Source organism: Delphinapterus leucas, chromosome 16, assembly GCF_059928025.1.
Source record: "Delphinapterus leucas isolate spDelLeu-1000000601 "Yukka" chromosome 16, BTC_Dleu_Yukka2, whole genome shotgun sequence".
NCBI classification, from domain to species: Eukaryota; Metazoa; Chordata; class Mammalia; order Artiodactyla; family Monodontidae; genus Delphinapterus; species Delphinapterus leucas.
Window position 1 is genome coordinate 50,563,152 of NC_143144.1, and position 24,810 is coordinate 50,587,961.

At 41.1% G+C, this 24,810-nt stretch overlaps 1 protein-coding gene and 1 pseudogene across 2 annotated transcripts in view; both read right to left on the reverse strand.

Moving 5' to 3' along the window:
* The window catches only part of SLC16A12 (solute carrier family 16 member 12), a 93,540-nt gene that overhangs the window by 18,238 nt on the left and 50,492 nt on the right, over positions 1-24,810 (reverse strand). For both annotated transcript variants that reach the window (XM_089897897.1, XM_089897896.1), the window contains exon 2: positions 5,649-5,897. In XM_089897897.1, coding sequence (XP_089754023.1) covers positions 5,649-5,758 — 110 coding nt within the window. In that variant the 5' untranslated portion in view covers positions 5,759-5,897. The remainder of the gene's footprint in view (positions 1-5,648; positions 5,898-24,810) is intronic.
* On the reverse strand, positions 19,434-24,000 carry LOC111172510 (SNW domain-containing protein 1-like; annotated as a pseudogene).

Here is a 24,810-nt window from a genome sequence, read left to right on the forward strand (position 1 = left end):
TAAGATATTTTGGTGTTGTAAATCATAATCTCTTCTCTCCACTAAATTGTTTTGAGGGGTTTAATATTTGTGGGACTATGTTTATTTCTTGTGACTTTTTTACCTTGTTCTGTTGTTTTGTTTTCTGTTCGATGGGTTTTTTACAACTGATTTGACTAGTCATATCAAACTGTAGGTATGTAAAATTCAGAAGTAACACCTGAGATTCTTGCCCAAACATGTGAGTAGGCTTGTCAGAGGTAAAATTTAATAACCACATACATATGCTTCTTTTTTTAATATATAAATTTATTTATTTTTTATTTTTGGCTGTGTTGGGTCTTCGTTGCTGCGTGTATGCTTTCTCTAGTCACGGTGAGCAGGGGCTACTCTTTGTTGCGGTGCGCGGGCTTCTCATTGCAGTGGCTTCTCTCGTTGTGGAGCACGGGCTCTAGGCACACGGGCTTCAGTAGTTGTGGCATGTGGGCTCAGTGGTTGTGGCTCATGGGCTCTAGAGCAAAGGCTCACTAGTTGTGGTGCATGGGCTTAGCTGCTCCACGGAATGTGGGATCATCCCAGACCAGGGATCAAACCCGTATCCCTTGCACTGGCAGGCAGATTCTTAACCACTGTGCCACCAGGGAAGTCCTGAAATATGATTCTTAACATAGATAATGTGTTTGGTAACAAGATGTCTTGAAGCAAAAATATGTAAGCCATGTACATTAACGAACAGAGGGAGTAAATAAATAAGAATGACTACTTTAATAGCCTGCACAACTTTAAGCTTATATAAATTTTATGTGTAAGGAAGCATCGTCAGTTACAAGGTAAGAGGGAAATATGACTTTTAAATGCCCTGGATTATAAATGGTAGCATTGTCTGTAAAGCAAGAACCAGCAAGCAATATAAACGTCCATCAATAAAAATGTTTTAAATAAATTATGAAAACATCCATATGGTGAAATTTTAAGCACCTACCTTTCAGTGAGGTAGAGCCATATGTGCTGATATGGAAATATTTCCAAAAGATATTATTAAACAACAAAAAAAAGTTCAAAACAGTGTGTATAATATGATCCCATTGGTGTAAATGAAAAGAACATGCTTTATATGTGGACATAAGGTTTTTTAAAAAATTTCTGGACAGATCTCAAGAAACTATTTATGAGATTAATTTTAGGCAGTGAAACAGGGATTCAGGAAGGGAGGAGAAAAAGGCTTTATCTTATATGTTTCTGTATTGTTTGAATTTTTACCTTCCAGATGTATGGTTTAACTTTTAAGCATATTATTGAAATCAAAGAGAAGGGAACACTCCCAAACTCATTTTATGAGACTAGCATTATCCTAACACCAAAACCAGAAAAGGACACTACTAGAAAAGAAAACTACAGGCCAATATTCCTGATGAGTATAGATGCAAAAATTCTCAATAAAATACTAGCAAACTGAGTTGGCAGCATATTAAGAGGATCATTCACCAGGTTCAAGTGGAATTTATTCCTGGGATGCAAGGATGGCTCAACATACACAAATCAATCAATGTGACACATCATATTAATAGAATGAAAGAAATGAATTGTATGATCATCTCAATAGACACAGAAAAAGCATTTGATAAAATTCAACATCCATTTATGATAAAAACTTAACAAATTGGGCATGGAAGGAACATATCTCAGCATAATAAAGCCATAAGTCACAAGCCCACAGCTAATATCATGCTCAATGGTAAAAGGCTGAAAGCTTTTCTTCTAAAATGAGGAAAAAGACAAGGGTGGCCACTCTCATCACTCCTATCCAACACAGTCCTAGAAGTCCTTGCCTTGGCAATCAGGCAAAAAAAATTAATAAAAGGTATTAGAATTAGAAAGGAAGAAGTAAAATTGTCTCTGTTCGCAGATGATATGATTTTATATATAGAAAATCCTAAAGACACAACCAAAAGTCTCTTAAATCTAATCAATGAACTCAGTAAGCTGCCGGATATAAAATTAACATACAAAAATCAGTAGTGTTTGTATACACTAACAATAAAATTTCCAAAAAAGAAATAAAGAAATTGATCCCATTTACAATAGCATCAAATACAGTAAGTTTAACTAAGGGCATGAAAGATCTCTATGCTGAAAACTACAAGACATCAGTGAAAGAAACTGAAGAAGACACAAATACATGGAAAGATATCCCATGTTTGTGGACTGGAAGAATTAACATTATTAAAATGTCAACACTATCAAAAGCCATCTATATATTCAATGCAATTCCTATCAAGAATCCAATGGCATTTTTTACAGACGTAGATAAAACACTGTTAAAATTTATATGGAACCACAAATGATCCTAAATAGCCAAAGAAATCCTAAGAAAGAGGTATCACACTTCCTGATTTCTAACTATAATATAAAGCTGTAGTCATCAAAACAGTTTGGTACTGGCATAAAAACAGACAAATAAACCAGTGGAACAGAACTGAGAACCCAGAAATAAACCTAAGCATCAACTAATATTTGAAAAGGGAGCCAAGAATATTCAATGGAGAAAAGACAGTCTCTTCAGTAAATAGTGCTGAGATAATTGGATATTCACATGTAAAAGAATAAAACTAGACCCATATTTTAGACCACTCACAAAAATTACCTTGAAATGGATTTAAGGATTAAATATAAGACCCGAAACTATGAAACTACTAGAAGAAAACATAGGAATAAAGTTCCTCAACATGGGTCTTGGTAATGATTTTTTGGATACGTCACCTAAAACACAAGCAACAAAATAAACAAGCAGGACTACATCAAACTAAAAAGCTTCTGCACAGCAAAATAAACCATCAACAAAGTGAAAAGAATGGGAAAAAATATTTGCAAACCACGTATCTGATAAAGGGTTAATATCCAAAACATACAAAGAATGCACACAACTCAATAGTAAAAAAACAAATAACCCAATTTAAAAAATGAGCAAAGGACCTAAATAGACATTTCTTCAAAGAAGATATACTAAAGACCAACAGGTACATGAAAAGATGCTCAACATCACTAGTTGTTAGGGAAATGCAAGTTAAAACCACAATGAGCTATTACTTCACACGTGTTAAAATAGTCATCATCAAAAAGATAAGAGATAACAAATGCTGGTATGGATGCAGAGAAAAGGGAACCCTTGTGCACTGTTGATGGGATTGTAAATTGGTACAGCCACCACAGAAAACAGTAGGGATAAAAATAGAACTACCATGTGATCCAGAAATTCCACTGTTGGGAATAGATCCAAAGACAATGAAAGCACTAACTAGAAAAGATATCTGCACCCCCATGCTCATAGCAGCATGATTTTTAATAGCCAAGACATGGATGGATGAATGGATAAAGAAGGTGTGGTACGTATATACAATGGAATATTATTCAGCCAGAAAAAAACGAGGAAATCCTACCGTTTGCAACAATATGAACGGACTTTGAAGGCATTCTGCTAAGTGAAATAAGTTAGAGAGAGAAAGACAAATACTGTATAATCTTAAATATATGTGGAATCTAAAGCAACAACCAAGCGCATATAAAAAGAGATCAGACTTATGGTTACCAAGGCGGGGGGTGGGGAGGGGAAGGGAATTGGAGGGAGGTGGTCAAAAAATACAAACTTCCAGTTATAAGATAAATAAGTACTAGGGATGTCATGAACAATATGATGACTACAGCTAACACTGTTGTATGATATATAGGAAAGTTGTTAAGAGAATAAATCCTAGGAGTTCTCATTGTGAAGAGAAAAGTTTTTATCTTTTTTCTTTTCTTTCCTTTTTATTGTAGTTATATGAGAAGACGGATGTTAGCCGAACCTATAGTATATGTAAATCAAATCATCATGCTTACAAACTATTATATATAAAATAGATAGACAACAAGGTCCTAATGTATAGCACATGGAACTAAATTCAATATTCTGTAATAAACCATAATGGAAAAGAATATATCTATTCAGTTATACACACACACACACACACACACACACACATATAAAAAAATTGAATCACTTTGCTGTACACCAGAAACGAACACAACACTGTAAATCAACTATACTTCAATAAAAAAAATCATGCTGTATGCCTTAAAATTATATAGCGATGAATGTCAGTTAGTTCTCCATAAAACTGGAAAAAGAATTAACTGCCCAATAGGCACTGATCCTCTGAATTGACAAATCACCGTGCAGGCTGCTTTCCTCGTCTCTGTCTCCAGTTCCCTTGGTTGCTTCCTGGTGTGTCACCCTTTTCTCCTCTGAGCCTATTGTGCTCAGGTATCCTCCTCCCAGCCTCTCCCAGGAACCTCTGAAAACAGGCCTTTGCTGCCAGCCACAATCCTCTTTTCTGGTTCCCAGCCGCCCTTCTTAAAGAAGCACTAAGCTCACTTCCAGAACTTTCCTCTCATGGGAATGATGAAAGCTTCCACATGTAAGAACCAAGATGAAAGAGATGCCTTTTAACTCTATGACCTTCTCACTCCCAGAACACAAGATCCATAATCCAGACGGGAGAAAAATCAGACTCAACCATCATATTATTTTAAACAAGTCTACAGTTTATTTTGACACATAATCAACGAATCCTTATTGCAGCAAAAACAAACATCCTGCTTCTTTCCTGCATTATCTATTTGTTATGGGGGGTACGTCGATGCTTTTATTTATTTTTATTTTTTATTTTTGCGGTACTCGGGCCTCTCAACTGTTGTGGCCTCTCCCGTTGCAGAGCACAGGCTCCAGATGCGCAGGCTCAGCGGCCATGGCTCACGGGCCCAGCCGCTCCACGGCATGTGGGATCTTCCCGGACTGGGGCACGAACCCGTGTCCCCTGCATCGGCTGCCGGACTCTTAACCACTGCGCCACCATGGAAGCCCGATGCTTTTATTGATGATGCTATCAAGTGAAGATAATGTAGTGCAAGTCAGTTTCTTTGGCTGCCAAGGGAGCGTTGCCAGAGAAGAGCAACAGAGTTCAATTTGAATGAAGGCACCTCTAGAGGAGAGAGCTAGCACATGCAGATTTCAAGTGTGGCTTTATTCCAAATGTAAATGAGATGAATGCATCTCAGTGTACGCACGTTTAACTTAAGTATAGTCAAGGCTATGCCCTTGGGTAAAAGGAAAAGAGGAAACATGACCAAATGAGATGAGAGAATCCCTGTATTTATGCTCTTTCTCTCCTTCAACCTAGAAATCAGCCTCCACTACCACAGCCAAGTGCAAAATGAAGCAAAAGAATTTAAACTCTAGGCTTTAAGCTTCCAACGGCTCAGAATTCTGGTGAGCTGAGATGTTTTCAAGGACTATTTTGAGCTTATATATTTGTCCTTTGTGGGATGAGCTGCTTATGAAAATAAATGTCTGGCATAGCCATAATATTTAGCTGAAAAATGTCCTAACACTCCAGGTTTATGTGTCAGAGATTATAAGAGACCACTATCCAGGACTTTTAAATGTCAGAAAATCACATTCCTTGCAAAGAAAAAGATATCCAAGCAGTCAAAGGAAATACACACACACGCACAAAACATATATTTACACATATATTTTCACAATGACAGGTTCAGAACTAGAATGAAGCCGACTTAGAAAAAAAGACAAGCCAGGTCATCTGATAATAAATCAAGAAGAAAGTCCCACCTACCTGGTTACTGCCCGGGTGCAGATGGTAACAAGGAAACAGCCAGCCACAATCATCCAACCCCATCCTCCATCCGGTGGGGAGGTAGACCGAGATCTATTTACTTTTGCCATGGCTTCAGTTCTTTTTTCTTCTTTTCCAAGTTACTCCAACAGCCCAGTTATGATCTTGGAAGGGTCTGCTGTCCAGTGATTTCCTGTTGGCATTCAAGACTGGTATAGAGAGCTACCTGGAACATGGGTTACTGGCCATCTAAAACCAAAAATCAGGACATAGTTGTATTTTATTGCCATATCCAAAGATAGTTTTTCACTTGGTGAAAATGATTATTACTTTCCTGTTAAATATGATTATTCGTTAACTGTGAATACTGGCCTAGTGCAAAGACCATTAGTTATCCTTGGAACCTCTCCCCCTTCTTCTTTTTTTAATAACAGATCTTCTCAACTTTTAGCCAAATCCATGACGACAGTTTGGATACCATACCTTGAAGGTAGATGTGGCAACATGGTTTAGTCTAGACTAAAGGGATATGAGCAAAATAATACATGCCACTCCGGGTTCCTCAGCTCAAAGGCAAAGGCACTTTCTTAAGACTTCCGCCACCTCCTTTCCCATAGACTGGAAAGTGGATGTGGGGATGAGACAGTTCCAACCACACAGGCCAGACATCGCCCTAGGGGCTGGCAGAGCTACAGGACAGAATGAGCCTGGGTCCTCAAACGACTCTGTGGGGAAGAGGTGCCTCTCCAGCTCCCGACTTCACACACCCCTCACTGTTACACCAAAGGTAAATAAGCCTCAGCTTTATTTGAGGCTCTCCATTCTGGAGTCTTTCTGTTACAACAGCTTAGGCTGTGTCTTAATTATTATACTGAATGATTCTGACGGTAACTGCGTGGGCCTTTCTGACCAAGAATGCTATAATTCTTAGATGGAAAAAATTGAAGCAAGAAGAGAATGAAAAATAAGTGAAACAGAAGAGAAAGCCCAGAAGCTAGCACATAATAATTCAATACAACTAAATAAGGTAGCAAAGAGGGATGGGGAAAAAAAAGGATTATTTGCTACCTCCTGTTACAACTCTCCATTTAATTCCTTTTTAAAAAAAATAAACTTATTTATTTTATTTATTTTTGGCTGCACTGGGTCTTCGTTGCTGTGTTTGGGCTTTCTCTAGTTGCAGCGAGCGGAGGCTACTCTTCGTTGCAGTGCGTGTGCTTCTCATTGCAGTGGAGCACGGGCTCCAGGGCACATGGGCTTCAGTAGTTGTGGTTCACGGGCTCAGTACTTGTGGCTCGCGGGCTCTAGAGCGCAGGCTCAGTAGTTGTGGCGCATGGGCTTAGTTGATCCATGGCATGTGGGATCTTCCTGGACCAGGGCTCGAACCCGTGTCCCCTGCATTGGCAGGTGGACTCTCAACCACTGCGCCACCAGGGAAGTCCCTCCATTTATTTCTTAACCTTCTAGATAGATCAGAGTTAAATGTAAAAAAGAAGTCATTTAGAATCTAGGAGAAAACATATGCAAATAATTATCTAATCTCTGGATGGGAAAAGGACTCCCTGAGATGTAAAGTAATGTTAACAAACCAAGGGAAAATTTTGTCGATTTGTCTAAATTAAAATTTAACATGTCTATACACCAAAACATGTGATAAATAAGACCAAAAGGTAAACCATAGACTTGGGGGGAAAAAAAAAGCAACACATGATTCAAAGAAGTAATATCTGCAACATTAATTCATTCAACTACCAACACTTACGGAGGATCTAATGTGCGTTAGGCATTATTCTGGACACCGAGGATTCAGTGATAAGCAAGACACACACAGCTCCTTGTGGTAGACAGTTTCTAAGCTACCCCTACGGTCTCACATCCTGCTGTTCTTGTCCTTGTGTAATCCCTTCCATTGAGTGTGGGTGGGACCTGTGACTTGCTTCTAACCAGAATATGGCACAAGTGATGGCACATGACTTCCATGATTAGATCATGCTGAATAAGACTCAGCCTTGCTAGCCGACTCTCACTCTCCTGCTGGCCTTGAAGAAGCAGGCTGCCGTGTTGCACACTGCCATGGAGAAGGCCACGTGGCAGGGAACTATGGGTAGCCAGCAGGAGCTGAGGACAGCCTCAAAAAGCTAAAGTGACAGCAAAAAGCTAAAGCTCTCAGTCCTACAACAGAAGGAAATGAATTCTGCCAACATGTCAAGTGAGCTTGGAAGCACACTTTTTCCCTAGTTGAGCCTCCAGTTGAGAACACACTCTGGCTGACACTTTGATTGCAGCTTTGTGAGACCCTGAGCCAAGCCAGCCAGGCCCAGCTAAGCGCGGCCTGAATGTGGTCCCACAAGAACTGTGAGATCAAGTGTTTCTTATGGTATACTTTGGCATGTCAATCAAGCTTCTTAATTACAGTTAGGGATGAATTTTTTAAGAGACTAAATCAGAGTTTTAACAGGTGATTTTTCCACTGGATTGAGCCAATCGCCCAATTTGGGATATAATTTTATAATGATCACCAGAAGAAATTTTAAATAATATTAATTAAATGAAACATCAGGGACTTCCCTGGTGGTCCAGTGGCTAAGACTCTGCGCTCCCAATGCAGGGGGCCCAGGTTTGATCCCTGGTCAGGGAACTAGATCCCGCATGCTGCAACTAAGACCCAGTGCAGCCAAATAAATAAAATGAATATTAAAAAATATATATCTGCTCTTTATAAATAAATAAATAAAACATCATTTCAAATATGACTAAGCATGCATTGTTTGGTGACCACAGACCATGCACCACCTGGTAAATCATGGACAAACCAAACTGTCTAATAAAGAAAAATTTACTTTAAAACCATGACTTTCTCAAGAAAATGGCTCATAGTAAAACCTTGCAAGCATTCATCTTTGAAGCCACGGGAACAAATTGGCAACCTGTGAGTTCAGAGAACAAATGCAGAGCAAAGATAGTGAGCCGAAGGCAACAAGAGTGATTCCACGTAGACCACTTAGGTTTGCTCACTTTCAAGACCTGGAAGTGCCTCCCTTTTCATCTTAATTGGCCATGCTGTGAATGTGGGGAGACTGACAAAGGAGATGGAGTGAATGGCTGGAGAGTATAAATCCATCAGAAGTATTAGAAGAGCAGTATTGATACAAATATTAAGCCTACTGAATGACAGAAAGTCAAAATTATTATTTGAAATGGTAATATTCCTAATCACTGGCCTAGGGACAGAGTCATAGCCAAAACACTGGGCTAAGTGAAAACAACAATATGGAGGTAGCTTTTCAGACCATCCACAGGCCACATTGCTATGAAGCAGCGTTATAGACAGTATCTCATTTAATCCTTAACAACAACCATAGATGGTAGGTATTATTATCCCTATTTTACAGAAACCGTAACTCAGACTAGAGAGATGCAGTAATTTTCCTAATTATTATTATCACTACCAAGGAGCAGAAATGGGATATGAACCCTAGTCTTACTTTTCCTAACCAATGCCCTATGCTACTTCCGCTACTTTTCCTTATTCCTTGATGTAAATTCATATACATTTTAACCTAATCGTACGCATATAATTCTCGCTGAAGGCACACCAGTAGGACATTAATTGCAGCCTGATGCAGCTAGAAATACAGTTCTTTAAATGGTACCATTGGCATTTCCCTGAAACATGCCTAAGGTCACTGACTTGATCAGCTAGGGAACTCTCCCTGATTTCAAAACAACCTGAGGAGTCTCCAACACTCTGGAGCTTCAGGGTCAGTCCCTCCAAAACATAACTTTGTGTCATGGGTAAGTTACTTTTTTTTTTTTTTTTTGGCCACACCACGCAGCATGCGGGATCTTTGTTCCTTGACCAGGGATCCAACCCGCGCCCCCTGCAGTGGAAGCATGGAGTCTTAGCCACTGGACTGCCAGGGAAGTCATGGGTAGGTTACTTTTAATAGTCAACTACTTTCCTCCCCAATATTAAACACTCAAAGAAAAACTCATCTAAAAGATCTACCATACTTGTATTTTCACTTTAATATACACAGCCTACTGCAGCAGACAGAGCTGGTTGCCTACCCCCAATCCATAGCCTACCTCTCCTCCATTCTACCATAGCCCTGGCTTGGTTCAGGGATCTACTCTACCTGCTCTCTCTCCAGCAGCCATTTGCTTCAGGGAAGGGTGGCCCAATCCATTGTTTCAGGGAATGGCTTTTGATTGGTCTCCCTTTCCCTTGTCAGTAAGTGTTTAGGGGCTAGGAGGTGAAGCAATTCCAGCCAATGAACTATGAGGGAAAGTCCTATGGAAAAGATTTCCTTGCTCTTAAGAAAAGACGCAGGAAAGAAACAAGCCCTGCTTCTTCCTATAGACATTTTGAATCTGGATATGACACCTGGCACTACAGCCGTCACTTCTTAACCATGAAGGAAGCTGGCCTGAAGACAAAGTCAATAAGCCGTCTTGCAGGCACAGCAGAAAGATGAAAAGAACCTGGAACCTTAATGATGTCACTGAGCCACTAAACTAACCAATTCCGGAGCCACCCTATCTAGCTTGTTAGGTAACATAACACATTTGACTTATTGTGGGAACTAGTTGAGATTTCTGTTACTTCGGCCAAGAGGGTACAAATGGATACATGCCTGCAGACAGTGGTATGTTGAAGTCAGCACCTGCTGCCTCTCACCCCCATGCCACGTTCAGTGATGTCATACTGGTGGCTTGAAACTGGCCACGTGAGGAGTGCCTCTACCATAGAAGCCATACATTGGTAAACTACACATCCAAACTTTTTGTATCCTCTGAGACAACCAGTTAAACATTTACTAGCACACCACTGCAATGTTGGGGTAATTTAGGGTGTATACAGTAAATATTTTCTATGAACTATGAAGTCAAGCCAAAGAACTAGAAAATAATTTAAATATCTATACAGTGAGCTAGCCACTTAGCTAGCTTGTCACCTTTTAAATAAGATAATTTTTCTGTCTCATTGGGCAGGAATCAGCCAACTACAGCCCTCAAGCAAAATTTGGCCGGCTGCCGCTTTTAGTAAATAAAATTTTACCGGAACACAACCATACCCATTTATTTGCATTTTGTCTTTGCTTTCATGCTACAATGGCAATGGAGTAGTTGCGACTAAGTAAAAGTATTTAGTCTAGCAAAACTTAAAATAATTACTATCTGGCCTTTTACAGAGAAAGTGTGCAGACCCCTGTTCTAGGGAGATGTGATGCATTGATCTGCAGAATAAAATGCCAATACCTGGGAGGATGAGGTGGGAGAGAATCGATATTTATGGCTATGGTGGCAGAGTGCAGGGTAGAAGAACAAAAAGAACTAGCAGTCAGAGGAAGATCCGGGTCCTTCCTGGTCCTGATTCTCTATCTTATGAGTTATATGAACTCAGGCAACCTACTTTAACTCTCTGAGCCTCAGTTTTCTCATCCATAAAATGGGGCTAATGTTAGCCTCACAGAATGTTGTATGGATAAAAATGAGATAAAATATGAGGAGTACCTGCACACTACTATATATAAAATAGATAGACAATAAGGACCTACTGCATAGCACAGGAGACTATATTCAATACCTTGTAATAACCTATAATGGAAAAGAATCTGAAAAAGAATATATATATATATATATATATATATGTATGTATGTATAACGGAATCACTTTGCTGTACACCTGAAATGAACACAACATTGTAAATCAACTATACTTCAACAAAAAAAAAAAGTAATTGAAAAAAACCCTGATGAATGGATAAAGAAGATGTGGTATATAATATATATACACTGGAATACACTGAGCCATAAAAAAGAATGAAATTTTGCCATTTGCAACAACAAGGATAGACCTGGAGGGTATTATGCATAGTAAGTCAGTCAGACAGAGAAAGACAAATACTGTATGTTTTCACTTATATGTGGACTCTAAAAAATAAAACAAAGCAATGAATATAAAAAAACAGATACAGACTCACAGAGAATAAACTAATGGTTACCAGCAGGGAGAGGGATGGGGGCAGCGGCAATTAGGGGAAGGGGATTAAGAGGTACAAAGTACCAGGTGTAAAATAAATAAGATACAAGCATGTAACATACAGCACAGGGAATACAGCAAATATTTTATGATAACTTTAGATGGAGCATAATCTATACAAAATATCGAATAGCTATGTTGTACACCTAAAACTAATATAATATCGTAAATCAGCTATACTTCAGTATCAATCAATCAATCAATCATGAGGAGTATCTGGTAAAAAAACATAGATATTATTTGCCATGTGACTTAACCTGTTTTCATTTATTCATCACTCATTAATTCAGTAAATATTTATTGTGTGTCCAGTATGCATTCTAGGAACAGGGCTTAGAGCAGTGAAGAAAATAAACAATGGCCCTACCTTCAGGGAGATTACATCCTAGTGGGACAGGCAGTCAATAATCTGTTGAACAATAATTTCTGAGCCTTAGCTTCTTTGTTTGTACAAAAAAAAAAAATCCCCTCTACCTACTTTGTGGGACTGTAGTTAGATTCAGATGACAGCAGTCACAAACTGGCAGCAATGAGCAAATCAAACTTCAGGACATTTTTGTTAGGCCTATAGTGTTTTTAAAATGTTTACTTTGGTCGCCACATGTAAATATGAGATTTTCCTAATGCTATAGACTGAATTTGTTCCCCTAAAATTCATATGTTGAAACCTAATCTCCAATGTGATGGTATTTGGAGGTAGGGGCCTTTGGAAAGTGATTAGGTCATGAGGGCCCTGCGTATACAGAATGGGATTAATGCCCATTTAAAAGGGACCCCAGGGGGGCTTCCCTGGTGGCGCAGTGGTTGACAGTCCGCCTGCCGATGTAGGGGACACGGGTTCATGCCCCAGTCTGGGAAGATCCCACATGCCGCGGAGCGGCTAGGCCCGTGAGCCATGGCCACTGAGCCTGCGCGTCCGGAGCCTGTGCTCCGCAACGGGAGAGGCCACAACAGTGAGAGGCCCGTGTACCGCAAAAAAAAAAAAAAAAAAAAAGAAAAGAGACCCCAGGGGACTTCCCTGGTGGTCCAGTGGGTAAGGCTCTGTGCTCCCAATGCAGGGGGCCCGGGTTTGATCCCTGGTGGGGGAACTAGATCCCGCATGCATGCCGCAAATAAGAAGTCCACGTGCCGCAACTAAGATCCTGTGTGCTGCAACTAAGACCCGGCGCAGCATGAATGAATGAATGGATAAATAGATAAATGTTAGAAATCCAACAAGGGATGCAAAGTTTAAAAAACTAAAAGAATAAAAGAGACCCCAGAGAGCTACTTTGCCCCTTCTGCCGTATGATGTCACAGTAAAAGCATGGCATCTATGAACCAGGCAGTGGGTTCCCACCAGACACTGAATGTGCCAGCTCCTTGATCTTGGACTTCCCAGCCTCTAGAACTATGAGAACTAAAGGTCTGTTTAAGCCACCCAGGCTGTGAGATTTTTGTTATAGCAGCCTGTACCAGCTGAGATATCTAAAACTACAGATTTCCAAGTCGTCTTGAAAAACTGAGAGCGCTAAAGATACTGGTCTGGCATTCCTTCTTGGCAGCCATCAGCTGGAGTCAAGCATGGCACCCTTCCTTTGGATAACGCCCTTACAGCCCCTTCAGCCTGCCCCTGACCTCCTGTACTGTCCAATCCCTATGCTGTTTCACTCATGTACAACACCTGCCTGACTCCTTTAGGCAATAAGATCTTCCACTTCTGCCTATACTGTGTTGCCATAAATCAAAGTTTCTTGAACAGCCATGTGTGAGTCATGTTTATGGCATGCTTGATGTCTAGCACTCTGGCAATTTCAATAGGACTAGCACTGGTGATTCTACCAGCGCCGCGGACAAACACACACAATGCAATAACTCACCGACTGGACACAAACGTGTCACGAAATGATAGGATCAGTTGTACAAGTGAAAAAGCCAAAGCTTAGAAAGCTGACTATAGTCCTAGCCTCTTCAGAGGTTTTTCTGTTAAAATAGTCCCCAAGGTTAAATTGTCTTCAATGTAAGATTATAAAGCCATCTACCCATACATGGCCAGTGTGAGACCATTCTTGGTCTGTGCTGCCCAGTGCTGTTGAAAAATTCTGAGACAGGCAGTGCTATGCAACAGCCCTTTGGAAAGCAACATAGGGCAACGGATCAAGGATTAGAAAGTTATTCATATTCTTTGAAGAGTAAGCTCAGTTCTGGGAAGTTATCCTAAGAAAACAATTTAAGAGAAGCTGAACACTACTGGCAAAATAAATAATAGCTGTGCTATGAATAACGTAAAACCGAAACAACCTAAATGCTCAACAACTGGGAAATGTCTAGAGAATTATGATACGTCAAACAAATGGGATAATAGACAATCCTTTAAAATTATAAAGAAGAAGAAAATACTGTAATATGGGAAAACATTTATGATGCAATGCTAAAGCAAAAAGGGGACTCTAAAATTGTGTGTACAATGTGAGGGAAGCTATGTAAAACTTCTGTAAAAGATGTATACTTGTAACTCACAAAGAATGGGGAGAATATGCAAAAAGAAATTTAGGTGGGATGGTATTATTAAGATTCATTTTCGGGCTTCCCTGGTGGCGCAGTGGTTGGGAGTCCGCCTGCTGATGCAGGGGACGCGGGTTCGTGCCCCGGTCCGGGAAGATCCCACATGCCACGGAGTGGCTGGGCCCGTGAGCCATGGCCGCTGAGCCTGCGCGTCCGGAGCCTGCGCTCCGCAACGGGAGAGGCCACAACAGTGAGAGGCCCGCGTACCGCAAAAAAAAAAGATTCATTTTCAAAATTGCATTCTATTCTGAAGAATACTATAATGGTGGATACATGACACTATACATTTGTCAAAGCTCAGAACTGTAGAACACAAACAGTGAACCCAAATGCAAACTATGGACTTTAGTTAATAATGTATCAATATTTGTTCATCAATTGTAACAAATGTACCACACTAAGCTAAGATGTTAATGACAGAGGAAATTGGTGGGGGAAGGAGAAAGGATACACAGGAACTCTTTGTACTTTCTGCTCAATTTTTCTGTAAACCTAAAATTTCTTTAAAAAATAAAGTCCATTAATTAAAATAAAATAAAATAAAATTGCATTCAATACCATTTTATATATAATTTTCTGAAATAAATATTTCAGGTTACTCCTGCAGTGTAAATATGAGCACAAAAATCTCTTTTGTATGGTTTCTCCAGGACTAAAAATAACCGTACTATTTACTGATGCTGCACATTGAAAATTAGGTGGGGCTTCCCTGGTGGCGCAGTGGTTGAGAGTCCGCCTGCCGATGCAGGGGACACGGGTTCGTGCCCCGGTCCGGGAGGATCCCACATGCCGCGGAGCGCCTGGGCCCGCGAGCCATGGCCGCTGAGCCTGCGCGTCCGGAGCCTGTGCTCCGCAGCGGGAGAGGCCACAACAGTGAGAGGCCCGCGTACCGCAAAAAAAAAAAAGAAGAAAATTGGTGACTATCCCATAGAAGACACAGGAAAGGTAACAAGCCTTTGGCAAAATAAAATGTTCTGGTTCTTTAAAAGATATTTAACATCATTAATTTTTACTTTGCCTCCGCTATCCCCAGATGATTCCATTTTTATTTGTTTCAGTTAGACAACCTCCTTTGGCATTCCCACAACTTATAAGTTCAGAACTGATTGGTGAGGGTCTCTCAAAAAAACATAATTGCATAAATCCAAATAAAAATTGTTAAGTAACAGCATAGTGAGCAAAGGTATGTTGTAAGTTAGAGTCAAGCTGGGTAAACCACAGAACAAGGAACATCCTCACACGGTTCCAGGGTGGGGAGAAAGGACTTCTCTGAAAGCATCAGTATGCGAGACTGTTACTAATAATTCCTCATGAATAGTTGCCCTTGAGCCTCACAAGCCTCAGAGATGGGCACGATTTCCCCCCCTTCCACGATGATGAAGCTGAAGCTCTCAGAAGTAAAGGGACTCGCCTGACAACACTGTATTTGAGTCAAAATAGGAATGAGTAGCTCTGGTGGATTTTGGACAGTATACTTGCCCATCTGCCCTCCAGATTTCAAAATTGTTATTGGGCATTTCTGTCAACAAGCCATGGTAAAGCTTAAGCACTCATTCATGTGAGTGACCACGACCAAAGGAAGCAGGGGGTGGGGTGGGGTAGCAGGGGAGGTTTAACCACCAGGTTAACTCAGGGGTGTACGACTGCTCACAAAACAACATGTGAGTTTCTTTCAAAACAGGTCATGTAATAGATTTATATGTATTCAGAAGAGATGCACAGGTTAAACAAGGCTAACCTAGTTTCCTGGAGACTTTGGAGCAGCCTGTGGTTCCCTTAGAATATCAGCCTGAGCTTCTTGTAAATAATTAACCCACCTGATATGACACAAATATAATGGAAAAGTCTTCACTGAGTTAAGAGAATACCTATGACTATAAGCAAAGAAAGTACATTTCCATCGTGCAATTCTTCATTTTACTAAGCAGACTTCCGTTTATTTTATTTTGACATCCAACCACTAAAATATAATTGCATTCTGCATCTCATTTTGGCTTCAGAAAAAAATTTTTTGAAACAAAAGAGGCTCTATATTATGATGTTCCTCTAAGGTTACTCCTTAAACAGTACAGGTTGGGATATATTTTCAATTTCACTTTGTCCTCTTTGCTTTCAAAATTCTAATCATGTGCAAAGAATTCTTGCTAACAGTCGATCACCTTCCAGTAAGGCACTCCATTTGTAGGGCAAATCTGTCACATTGCCCTCAGTATAGTTTTCTGAAGTGACCCCTTCTATCAGAAAATCTACACATTTCTTACAGTTAGCATGCAGTTGGAGAAAAGGCACTTATTTGGGTGGGCTCCCAACACTGTCTTTCCATTGTTCTTTCCTTCCTCGATCCTTTCTGCTTATTTCCAGTGCCTTAACCTTTAGCAGTATCCTTACTTTTTTACATTGGTTTGCAGACATAAGAGAAGTAGAGGTGTGTGGCAGAAAGATAACCAAGAGTGGGATTCAAGACTACTGGGTCCAAGCGACACTACTTAGTCGTCTGATCCTGCGTGAATCACTTCCTCTCTGCCACTATTGCCTAATCTGTAAAAACAGGGCGTCAAATTACTGATGTCTAAACTTTAAACCAGTTGGCTGATTGCTAAGTATCTCTTCCCCAATATCTAAGATACCTGGTAGACTATGCTTATTGTTTTTTTCTCTGTGGAACAAGGAAATGGGTCCCATCCAGAATAAATCTATTTATAAGTAAGAAGTCACAGCATTGCGTTGTAGAGGAAGCTCTCACCACACAGAAAGGGAGAGCAGAAGCCTACACCAAGAGAGGAAGAGGAAATTTTTTTTAAAGGAAGCGTGATGAGCTGCCCAGATATCTCGGGGACCACGTCTCCCACTCCTTAGAGCCTTGACCAGGGTAGGTATGTGATAGAGAGAAGACATAGGAACCTGAGCAGTTGAGGGGGAAGCTGCAGTAAGAAGGCCTGTGCTGTGTGTCCCATGGGTAACAATGGGAAGACACTGCTTCACTGGGTGCCTTTGGCCTGTGATGTGTCTGGGCAGAGAGAAAGCCAAGACAGTGTCCATCGACTGTCCCTCACCACCAATCTGGTACAGGAGTGATCTGAGGCTCTCTCATGTTCTCGGTAGAAGACAGCTAAGAGATGAGAGGCAGGGCTGGGGCCAAGGGGAAAGTGACTCCGTGGCCAATAACCTGAGCCTAATGGAAATCGTGGCTGATCCTCAAGAACTACAACAAAAAAGGTGAGGAATTTCCCCACGTGCTGGACAGTCAGAGAGTACAAACTACAGGTTCCACCAGCAGCAGATATGTCATCACAGTACACAATGAGGAGAGAAGCCGCTACCTAGAGACCACCAAGATGAGTTTCATCAGCAGGATGCCCAGTGACCAATACTAGGGACAGTTCTGCTTAGGCCAATGAGAATTCACGGATCTGCATGCCAACCACCTCCGCCACTGTTACCATGAGGTCACATGAATTCTCCCCTAAAGCAACCACTCATACAGGAGAGGGAGGGATGAACACAATACAGGGGAGAAATGACCTTTATACAGAAATCAACCTTCAATTTGGCTGCTTACTGATTCACAAAAGACTGAGCTAAATGAAAGACATTACTTTAACCTTGCAAAACCTGCTAGAAACTTTTTACATTGAGGTATAATTTACATACAATGAAACACACCCATTTTAAGTCTACATTTTGATGACTTTTGACAAATGTACACACTCATGTAAAACCACCACAATCAAGATATAGAACATTTTCATCACCCCAAACATTCCCTCACGCTCCTTTGCAGTCAATCTCCACCAACCTCAGCATTGCGTTACCACTGGTTTGCTTTCTGTTGATGTAGATGAGTTTTGCCAGTCAAGAATGTCGTAAATATAGAATCACACAATATGGACTCTTTTGCTTCTGGCTTCTTTCACTTATGATAATTTTTTAAAATAAATTTATTTATTTTTGGCCGCATTGGGTCTTGGCTGCTGCACGCGGGCTTTCTCTACTTGCAGTGAGCAGGGGCTACTCTTCATTGCGGTGCTCGGGCTTCTCACAGCAGTGGCTTCAGTAGTTGTGGCACACGGGCTCAGTAGTTGTGGCACGGGCTCTAGGTGCGCAGGCTCGGTAGTTGTGGCACACAGGCTCAGTGGTTGTAGCGCACAGGCTTAGTTGTTCCGTGGCACGTGGGATCTTCCCGGACCAGGGCTCGAACCCGTGTCCCCTGCATTGGCAGGCAGATTCTTAACCACTGCACCACCAAGGAAGTCCCTATGATGATGTTTTGAGATTCATCCAGGCTGCTGTGCATACCTGTACTCGATTCCTTTTTACTGCTAAATAGTAATCTGTTTTATGGATATATTACAATTTATTTACCTGTTGATGGACATTAGGATTGTTTCCAATTTTTGACCATTATGAATAAAGCTTATGTGAATATCTCTATACAAGTCTTTTATGGACATAGGTTTTCATTTTCTTGAGTAAATACCTAGGAATGAAATTACTGTGTCATATTTTAAGTGTATATTTAACTTTAGAAGATCAACATGGCTGTATGATATTACCGTAACACATTAGCGCTCCAGTGTGCAATGGAGTCTCATTGTAATTTTAATTTGTACTTTCCTTACTACTAATGATGTTAACTGTTTTTTCATGTTTTATTAGCTATTCATATATCTTCCTTTGTGAAGCCTCTTTTCAAATATCATGCCCATTTTTAATTGGGTTGTTTATCTTATTATTGAGATACAAGAATTCTTTGTATATTCTTGATACAAGTCTTTTGTAGATATATGTATTGCAAATATTTTCTCCTATTCTGTGGTTTGCCCATTCATTTCCCAATGGTGCATCTTGAAGAGCAGAAACTATTAATTTTGGTGAACTGAAATTTATTATTTTTCCTTTTTAGTCAATTGTATTTCTATATATTAGTAGTTGTAGAAACTCAGCCTCTGTTCACTGGTGCTGAACAGAAATGCGGAGACAGAGTTTTGGGTGAAGCAGAAAATAGCTTTTTATTGCTTTGCCAGGCAAAGGGGGCCACAGTGCGCTAACACCCTCAAAACTGGGTGTCCCGCCCTAGAGGAGGTAGCGAGGAGTCTTATAGTGTTCAAGGAGCAGGGCGTGATCAGCTCGTGGATAATTCTTGGATTGGTTGGTGTCAAGATGAAGTTTCAAACATCATCAACCTTCTGGTTTCAACCAGTCTAGGGTCTATGTTCTTGCGGTCAGCAGTTTTCATCTGGTGGGGGTCTGCTTCCTATAAAAACACCTTAGCAATGTGTGTCAGGCCTTTATCTGTAGCTTTCAGGGAACTGGGAGTTCGGTGATTCTGCTATGTGGCAGATTTATAGTCTAAATTGTTACCAGTTCCCCAGCCCAACAGCTATTCTTTGTTTCTACATCTTCACATTTCCCAATCATTAACTCTTGAGTCAGACTTTTACTTCAAAAGACAAGGACACAGGGGCTTGTACACAATTTCACAGTGAACAAATAGAAAGTGGAATTTAAAAATACCACTTTACATTAGGCATTTCATCAAAAGCCATGAGATGCCTAGGAATACTTTTAACATGATATGTGCATTATTTGGACATTCAAAACTACAAAACAGTGCTGAGAGAAATTTATAAAGGCTTGAGAGAGAGGGAGAGAGAGCAAGCAAGGATGTTCATTCCATGGAACACTGAGAAGATGTCATATCTACCCAAGTTGATTGTTTCAATGAAATGCCAAACAAAGTCCAGCAGCCTTTTTTTAAAAATAGAAACTGACAAGCTGATTCTAAAACTCATATGGAAATGCAGAGAATCTAGAAAATCCAAAATCATTTTCAAAAGACAGAACAAAAGTTGAAGGCTTATACTAACTGATTTCAAAGACTTGTTCTAAAACCAAAGTAATCAAGAGTGATATCGGTATATTAGATTAGTGGAACAGAACAGAGTTTAGAAATAGACCCATACATTTATTCGTATGGGAAGAAAACGACTCTCTAGTGGCACCTCACACCATACACAAAACCTAACTCGAAATAGCATATCTAAACATAAACGCAAAAACTGTAAAAAAAAAAAAAAAAACTTCTGGAAGAAAACATAGGAGAAAATCTTCATAATTGGGGGACAGGCAAAGGTTTTTTAGACAGGACATAAAAAGCAAAATGAACTCCCCACTCTTGCCTTCATAGAGGCTTTGAAGAGGTTTAGATTTATTATAGCAACAAAGAAGCTGTTATTTTTTTCACATCTGTGTCATCATATGAGCAAATCTCGACCCTACCACAACTTACTAGAGAAGATTTCCAAATGGACTCTACTATTGCCTCTACAGTGGGAAAGTACTCTTTAATGATACACCGTTTGTACCCCTTAGGGTGGCCCCTTTGAAGCTTTTTATTGAGATACTCACTCCTGTCTCCGTAGAAACAAGAGGGAAACTGAGAGATACTATTTCTGATAATGGAAACTCAGCGTCCTCAGCCACGACCTGTTGGCTGAGGACCATCTGGTCCCATATTCAGCCCATATATATGTCCGTATCTGTAGCCAAATATCAGCCTCATTCCCAGCCCATCATCCCACTCCCACCTATCCCATGATACTATATGTTCCTTGCAACCCACTGAAAAAATCAAGCTTTAGTATCTTCTTACATGCTGTTTTCTTTACCTTCAAATTCCTTCCTTCGCCACTTCCCCACCTGACTTATCATTTCTGCTTCAACTGCTTCCACCCCACCTCCATCCTCAAAGTAGTTATCTTCCTTTTACAGACTCTTGGAGCTCTCTGTACATACCCCTCCTGGCCCTTATCAGATGCACTGTTGTTATCTATTTAATGTCTCTCTCTACCACTGGCCTGTTTAACTCCACAGAACAGAAATAACCTTAAGTCATCCTTGTCTCTTCCCCCAATTCTCTCCACCATCTCCAAACCCCAACACACACACACACGCAATGTCTGACGCAGAGTAAGAGCTCTATCAGTGTCTAATAAATGAATGAAATAACCTCTGCCTTCACCAGAGAGAACCCCAGCAAGTCATAAAAAATAAATTAAAAGCATAAATAACAGTCACTAGTTTTAATGTGGTAATTCAATTGAAAGAAATGGGAAAAGCACTTCATCTCCGTCAGAAAGGTCTAATCTTCAGACATCAGGCAAGAAAATCAACCATTCCAGCTAGAAAATGAAGAATATTCAACACAACCGGCTTCCCTCTAAAGGATGCTCACCCAGGAGCAAAGCAGTCGTGTCACAGAGAACCAGCCAGTACTTAGAGCTCAAGTCTCTGACTCCTGGGCCAGTGAAGCCACACAGCAATAATAGTAACGACAGCTACTATTTGGGGGCACTTAATCCACCAGGCTCTGGATTCACTATTATACACATGTTACCTCATTTATCTTTTTTTGTTTGTCTAAATGTTTTTATTGGAAACAAATAGTTGCACCAAGCAAGAGCTTACTTTCCCCACTCCAAATTAAAACAGAGCACAATAGGGACAACATCATTTGGCAGGACGGTTCCAATATGTGGACATCCTTCTTTCTACTCACTGTGGTTGGGGTAACTTTATTCGTAAGCAGTCACTCTTAGACACAATATTAACCCCAAAGTGCTAATGTCACTCAAAAGGAAGTGGCCTTAATTTCATGTGTGGGGCAGTATGTTCTATAAATGCCAAAAGGTGGGAGAAGCACAAACACAACCCACTCTTTAAAAAAACTAAATAATTCAAAGTAGAATTTTTCCATCCCCCCTTTCTCCTGTAATAAAAAGTAGCGCTGGGCTCTGACACCCAGATTTGGTTTTTATCCTGGTCATTTGCAAAGTGTTCCCCCATATGACTTGCATCATTAGGGTTACGAATAATAGTTCATTCACTCTGAAGAAAGTATCTACTCCTTTCTCCTCTTCTTGCCTCCATGCTCATGTTCCTTTCTCCTCTTCTTGCCTCCATGCTCATGTTCCTTGGGGCGGCTGCTATCTGAGGGTCTTTCAGAGCCACCGTGCTGTTTGGCTTCTTCCAAAAATTTGTCCAAACCAAAAGGATCCTCCTCAAACTGGACTGGTCCTTCTCAGCCTCTGTCTACGGTCTGAACCAGAAAACTCCTTATTGGGAACAAATCTGTTAGTCTTTATTCTGGCTTCTAGGTCATCACTAACCATGTCCTTGTCCAGATTTTTACTGGGCCTGTAAATATTCTGGGCCATATCTTTACCACCTCTCCAGGCTTGATCATAAACATTGTAAATTTCATCTTCCCCACCTGCAAAACCACTCTCCATACCCTTGGATTGGTTGAAGAGCCTTTGGTCATACTGAACTTCATTGGAAGTCCGAGGATTGGGCACACCCAGAGCAATGACTTCACTGATATCTCGATTTTCATCTGCAGTTTCAACCTATTATCTGGAGCTGCCCTGGAAAGATTCCAGTCATGCTGTCTCTCTTTTCGCCTGTCACACCGGATTTCATCCCTCTCACGTGCCTCCCCATTCTCTTTTTCCACATAGGTTTTGATCCCAGCTCTTCTCTCCCCCTGGCTTTCTGGGCCATTTCTCTAAGTTTCTCTTCATGTTTCTCCTTTTCTTTTTTAAGCCATCTTTCTCTCTACTTGAGCTCGCATTTCCACAGCTTCACGAGCCTTCCGATCAGCAATATAGAGGGCTTCGGCCAGTTTGGCAAAATTTTCATTGATGTGAACTGTCTGCAGTCCTCTTCCATCAGCCGCCAGACGTTTATCTAATGGAACTGTATAACCCTTTGCATTTTTCCAGTTTGAAATACAGGAAGGAATCTTCCACTCTTGTTGTTCCTTCACGGTCATCTTTCGGCTAGGAGAGTGCATGACAGGTGCAGGAGGAGACGGTGGTCCCCAGGGAATCTTCTTATTAATCTTGAACATTGGAGGCTCCATCAGATCTTTCTGCATTTCCACCATTTGAATAACTCTCTGTTTAGCTCCAGAGTTGAACGCCGCTCCTTGTTCAGATGGTGTGTATTGGATATACTGAGGAGCGGCCAGTTTACCAGCTGCTGCTCGGACTGGCATGGCTGCAGCAACCTTCTGTGATAAAGGATTTTTCTAAGGTTACCCTTGTCTTTTTTCTCTTTAATGGCTTCTTCATCAGGTCTTTGCAGGTCTGGGTCATCTGCAATCATGACTTCTTTGGGAACCATGTCAGTGTACTTGCTATAAATGACCTTGTCTTTTGGCTGTCCCTGTCGAGCAGTTGCATCATACTTAATTTTTCCTTCAGCATGCACCTGAGTGGCCAGTGCATTTGACATTTTTTTTCTCTTGTCCCATATTCAGGGGATACTGGGCCACACGGATCGCTGGAAAAGCACCTCCATCTCCAAAATCCTCTAATAACTGAGGTATCCAGCCTTTCCGGTACCGGCATGGGGGAGGTTCTCTTTAAGAGGAGACCAGTGAGGTCTGTCGTGATCTCTGGGATCTTGCCTTTTCTTCAGCCTCAAGCTGGTCCTGGGATAGCTGAGTAGGCGCAGGTAAAAAGCTGGTGAGCACCATCTTCTTCCGCCTTCTCTTCTCATTTTATCTTTATCCCAGCCCTGTGGAGGAGGTATTATAATTTCCGTTTTACAGATAAAGAATGCTCTAACTATCCAAGATTTAGCCTCGGCCTGAGTTCAAAGCTTGTGGTCGTAATCTCTGCATCCCGTTGCTCTCCACTGGCCTCCAAGCTCCCTCCTGGTGGAAGCCATGATTATGTTCGATCTTGTGTCTCCAGCACCGGGAACAGTGCCTGGCATATATCTGCTAAATGCTACGGTGAAATACAAACCTCTTGGGAAAGAGAAGGATATCTTGCCTCCCAGCCCCTGGATATTTTATTACACCCTCTTACCAATGATTAAATGTCTGGTTCTACCCACCCGGGACTCAAGGGCCCACTGAACTGCCTGGCCTAGGGGATGTGCATTGAAGGGCCATCTTCCAGGTCTGCCATGAGGGAATTCCAACACTTTTCTGCACGGCCTTTATAACAGTGGAGAAAAGTATTCCAGCTGAGCCTTACAGACTTCTATCCAGGGGCAAACTCAAGCCCCCAAAACAACTGAAAGTCGGGGAGAAGTTAAAGAAACCCCTTCTCTCTCTGCTTGGGTTTAGATTGTCTCTGGCTCAAGGACCCAACTTTTTTTCCACTTGAAGTCTCTGGGTCTTAGGGACGCCTTCTAATGCATATGGATTTATTTATTTTTGTTGCCCAATGATATTACACATACGTTGTGAAAAAAATATATTGTTCTTGGGACTTCCCTGGTGGCGCAGTGGTTAAGAATTCACCTGCCAGTGCAGAGGCACGGGTTCGATCCCTGGTCCGGGAAGATCCCACATGCTGCAGAGCAACTAAGTTCATGCACCACAACTACTGGGCCTGCACGCCTAAAGCCGGTGCTCCACAACAAGAGAAGCCACCGCAATGAGAAGCCTGCGCACCGCTCTCTGCAACTAGCGAAAGCCCACGTGCAGCAACAAAGACCCAACACAGCCAAAATTAAAAAAAAAAATTTTTTTTAATATATTGTTCGTAAGTGCAG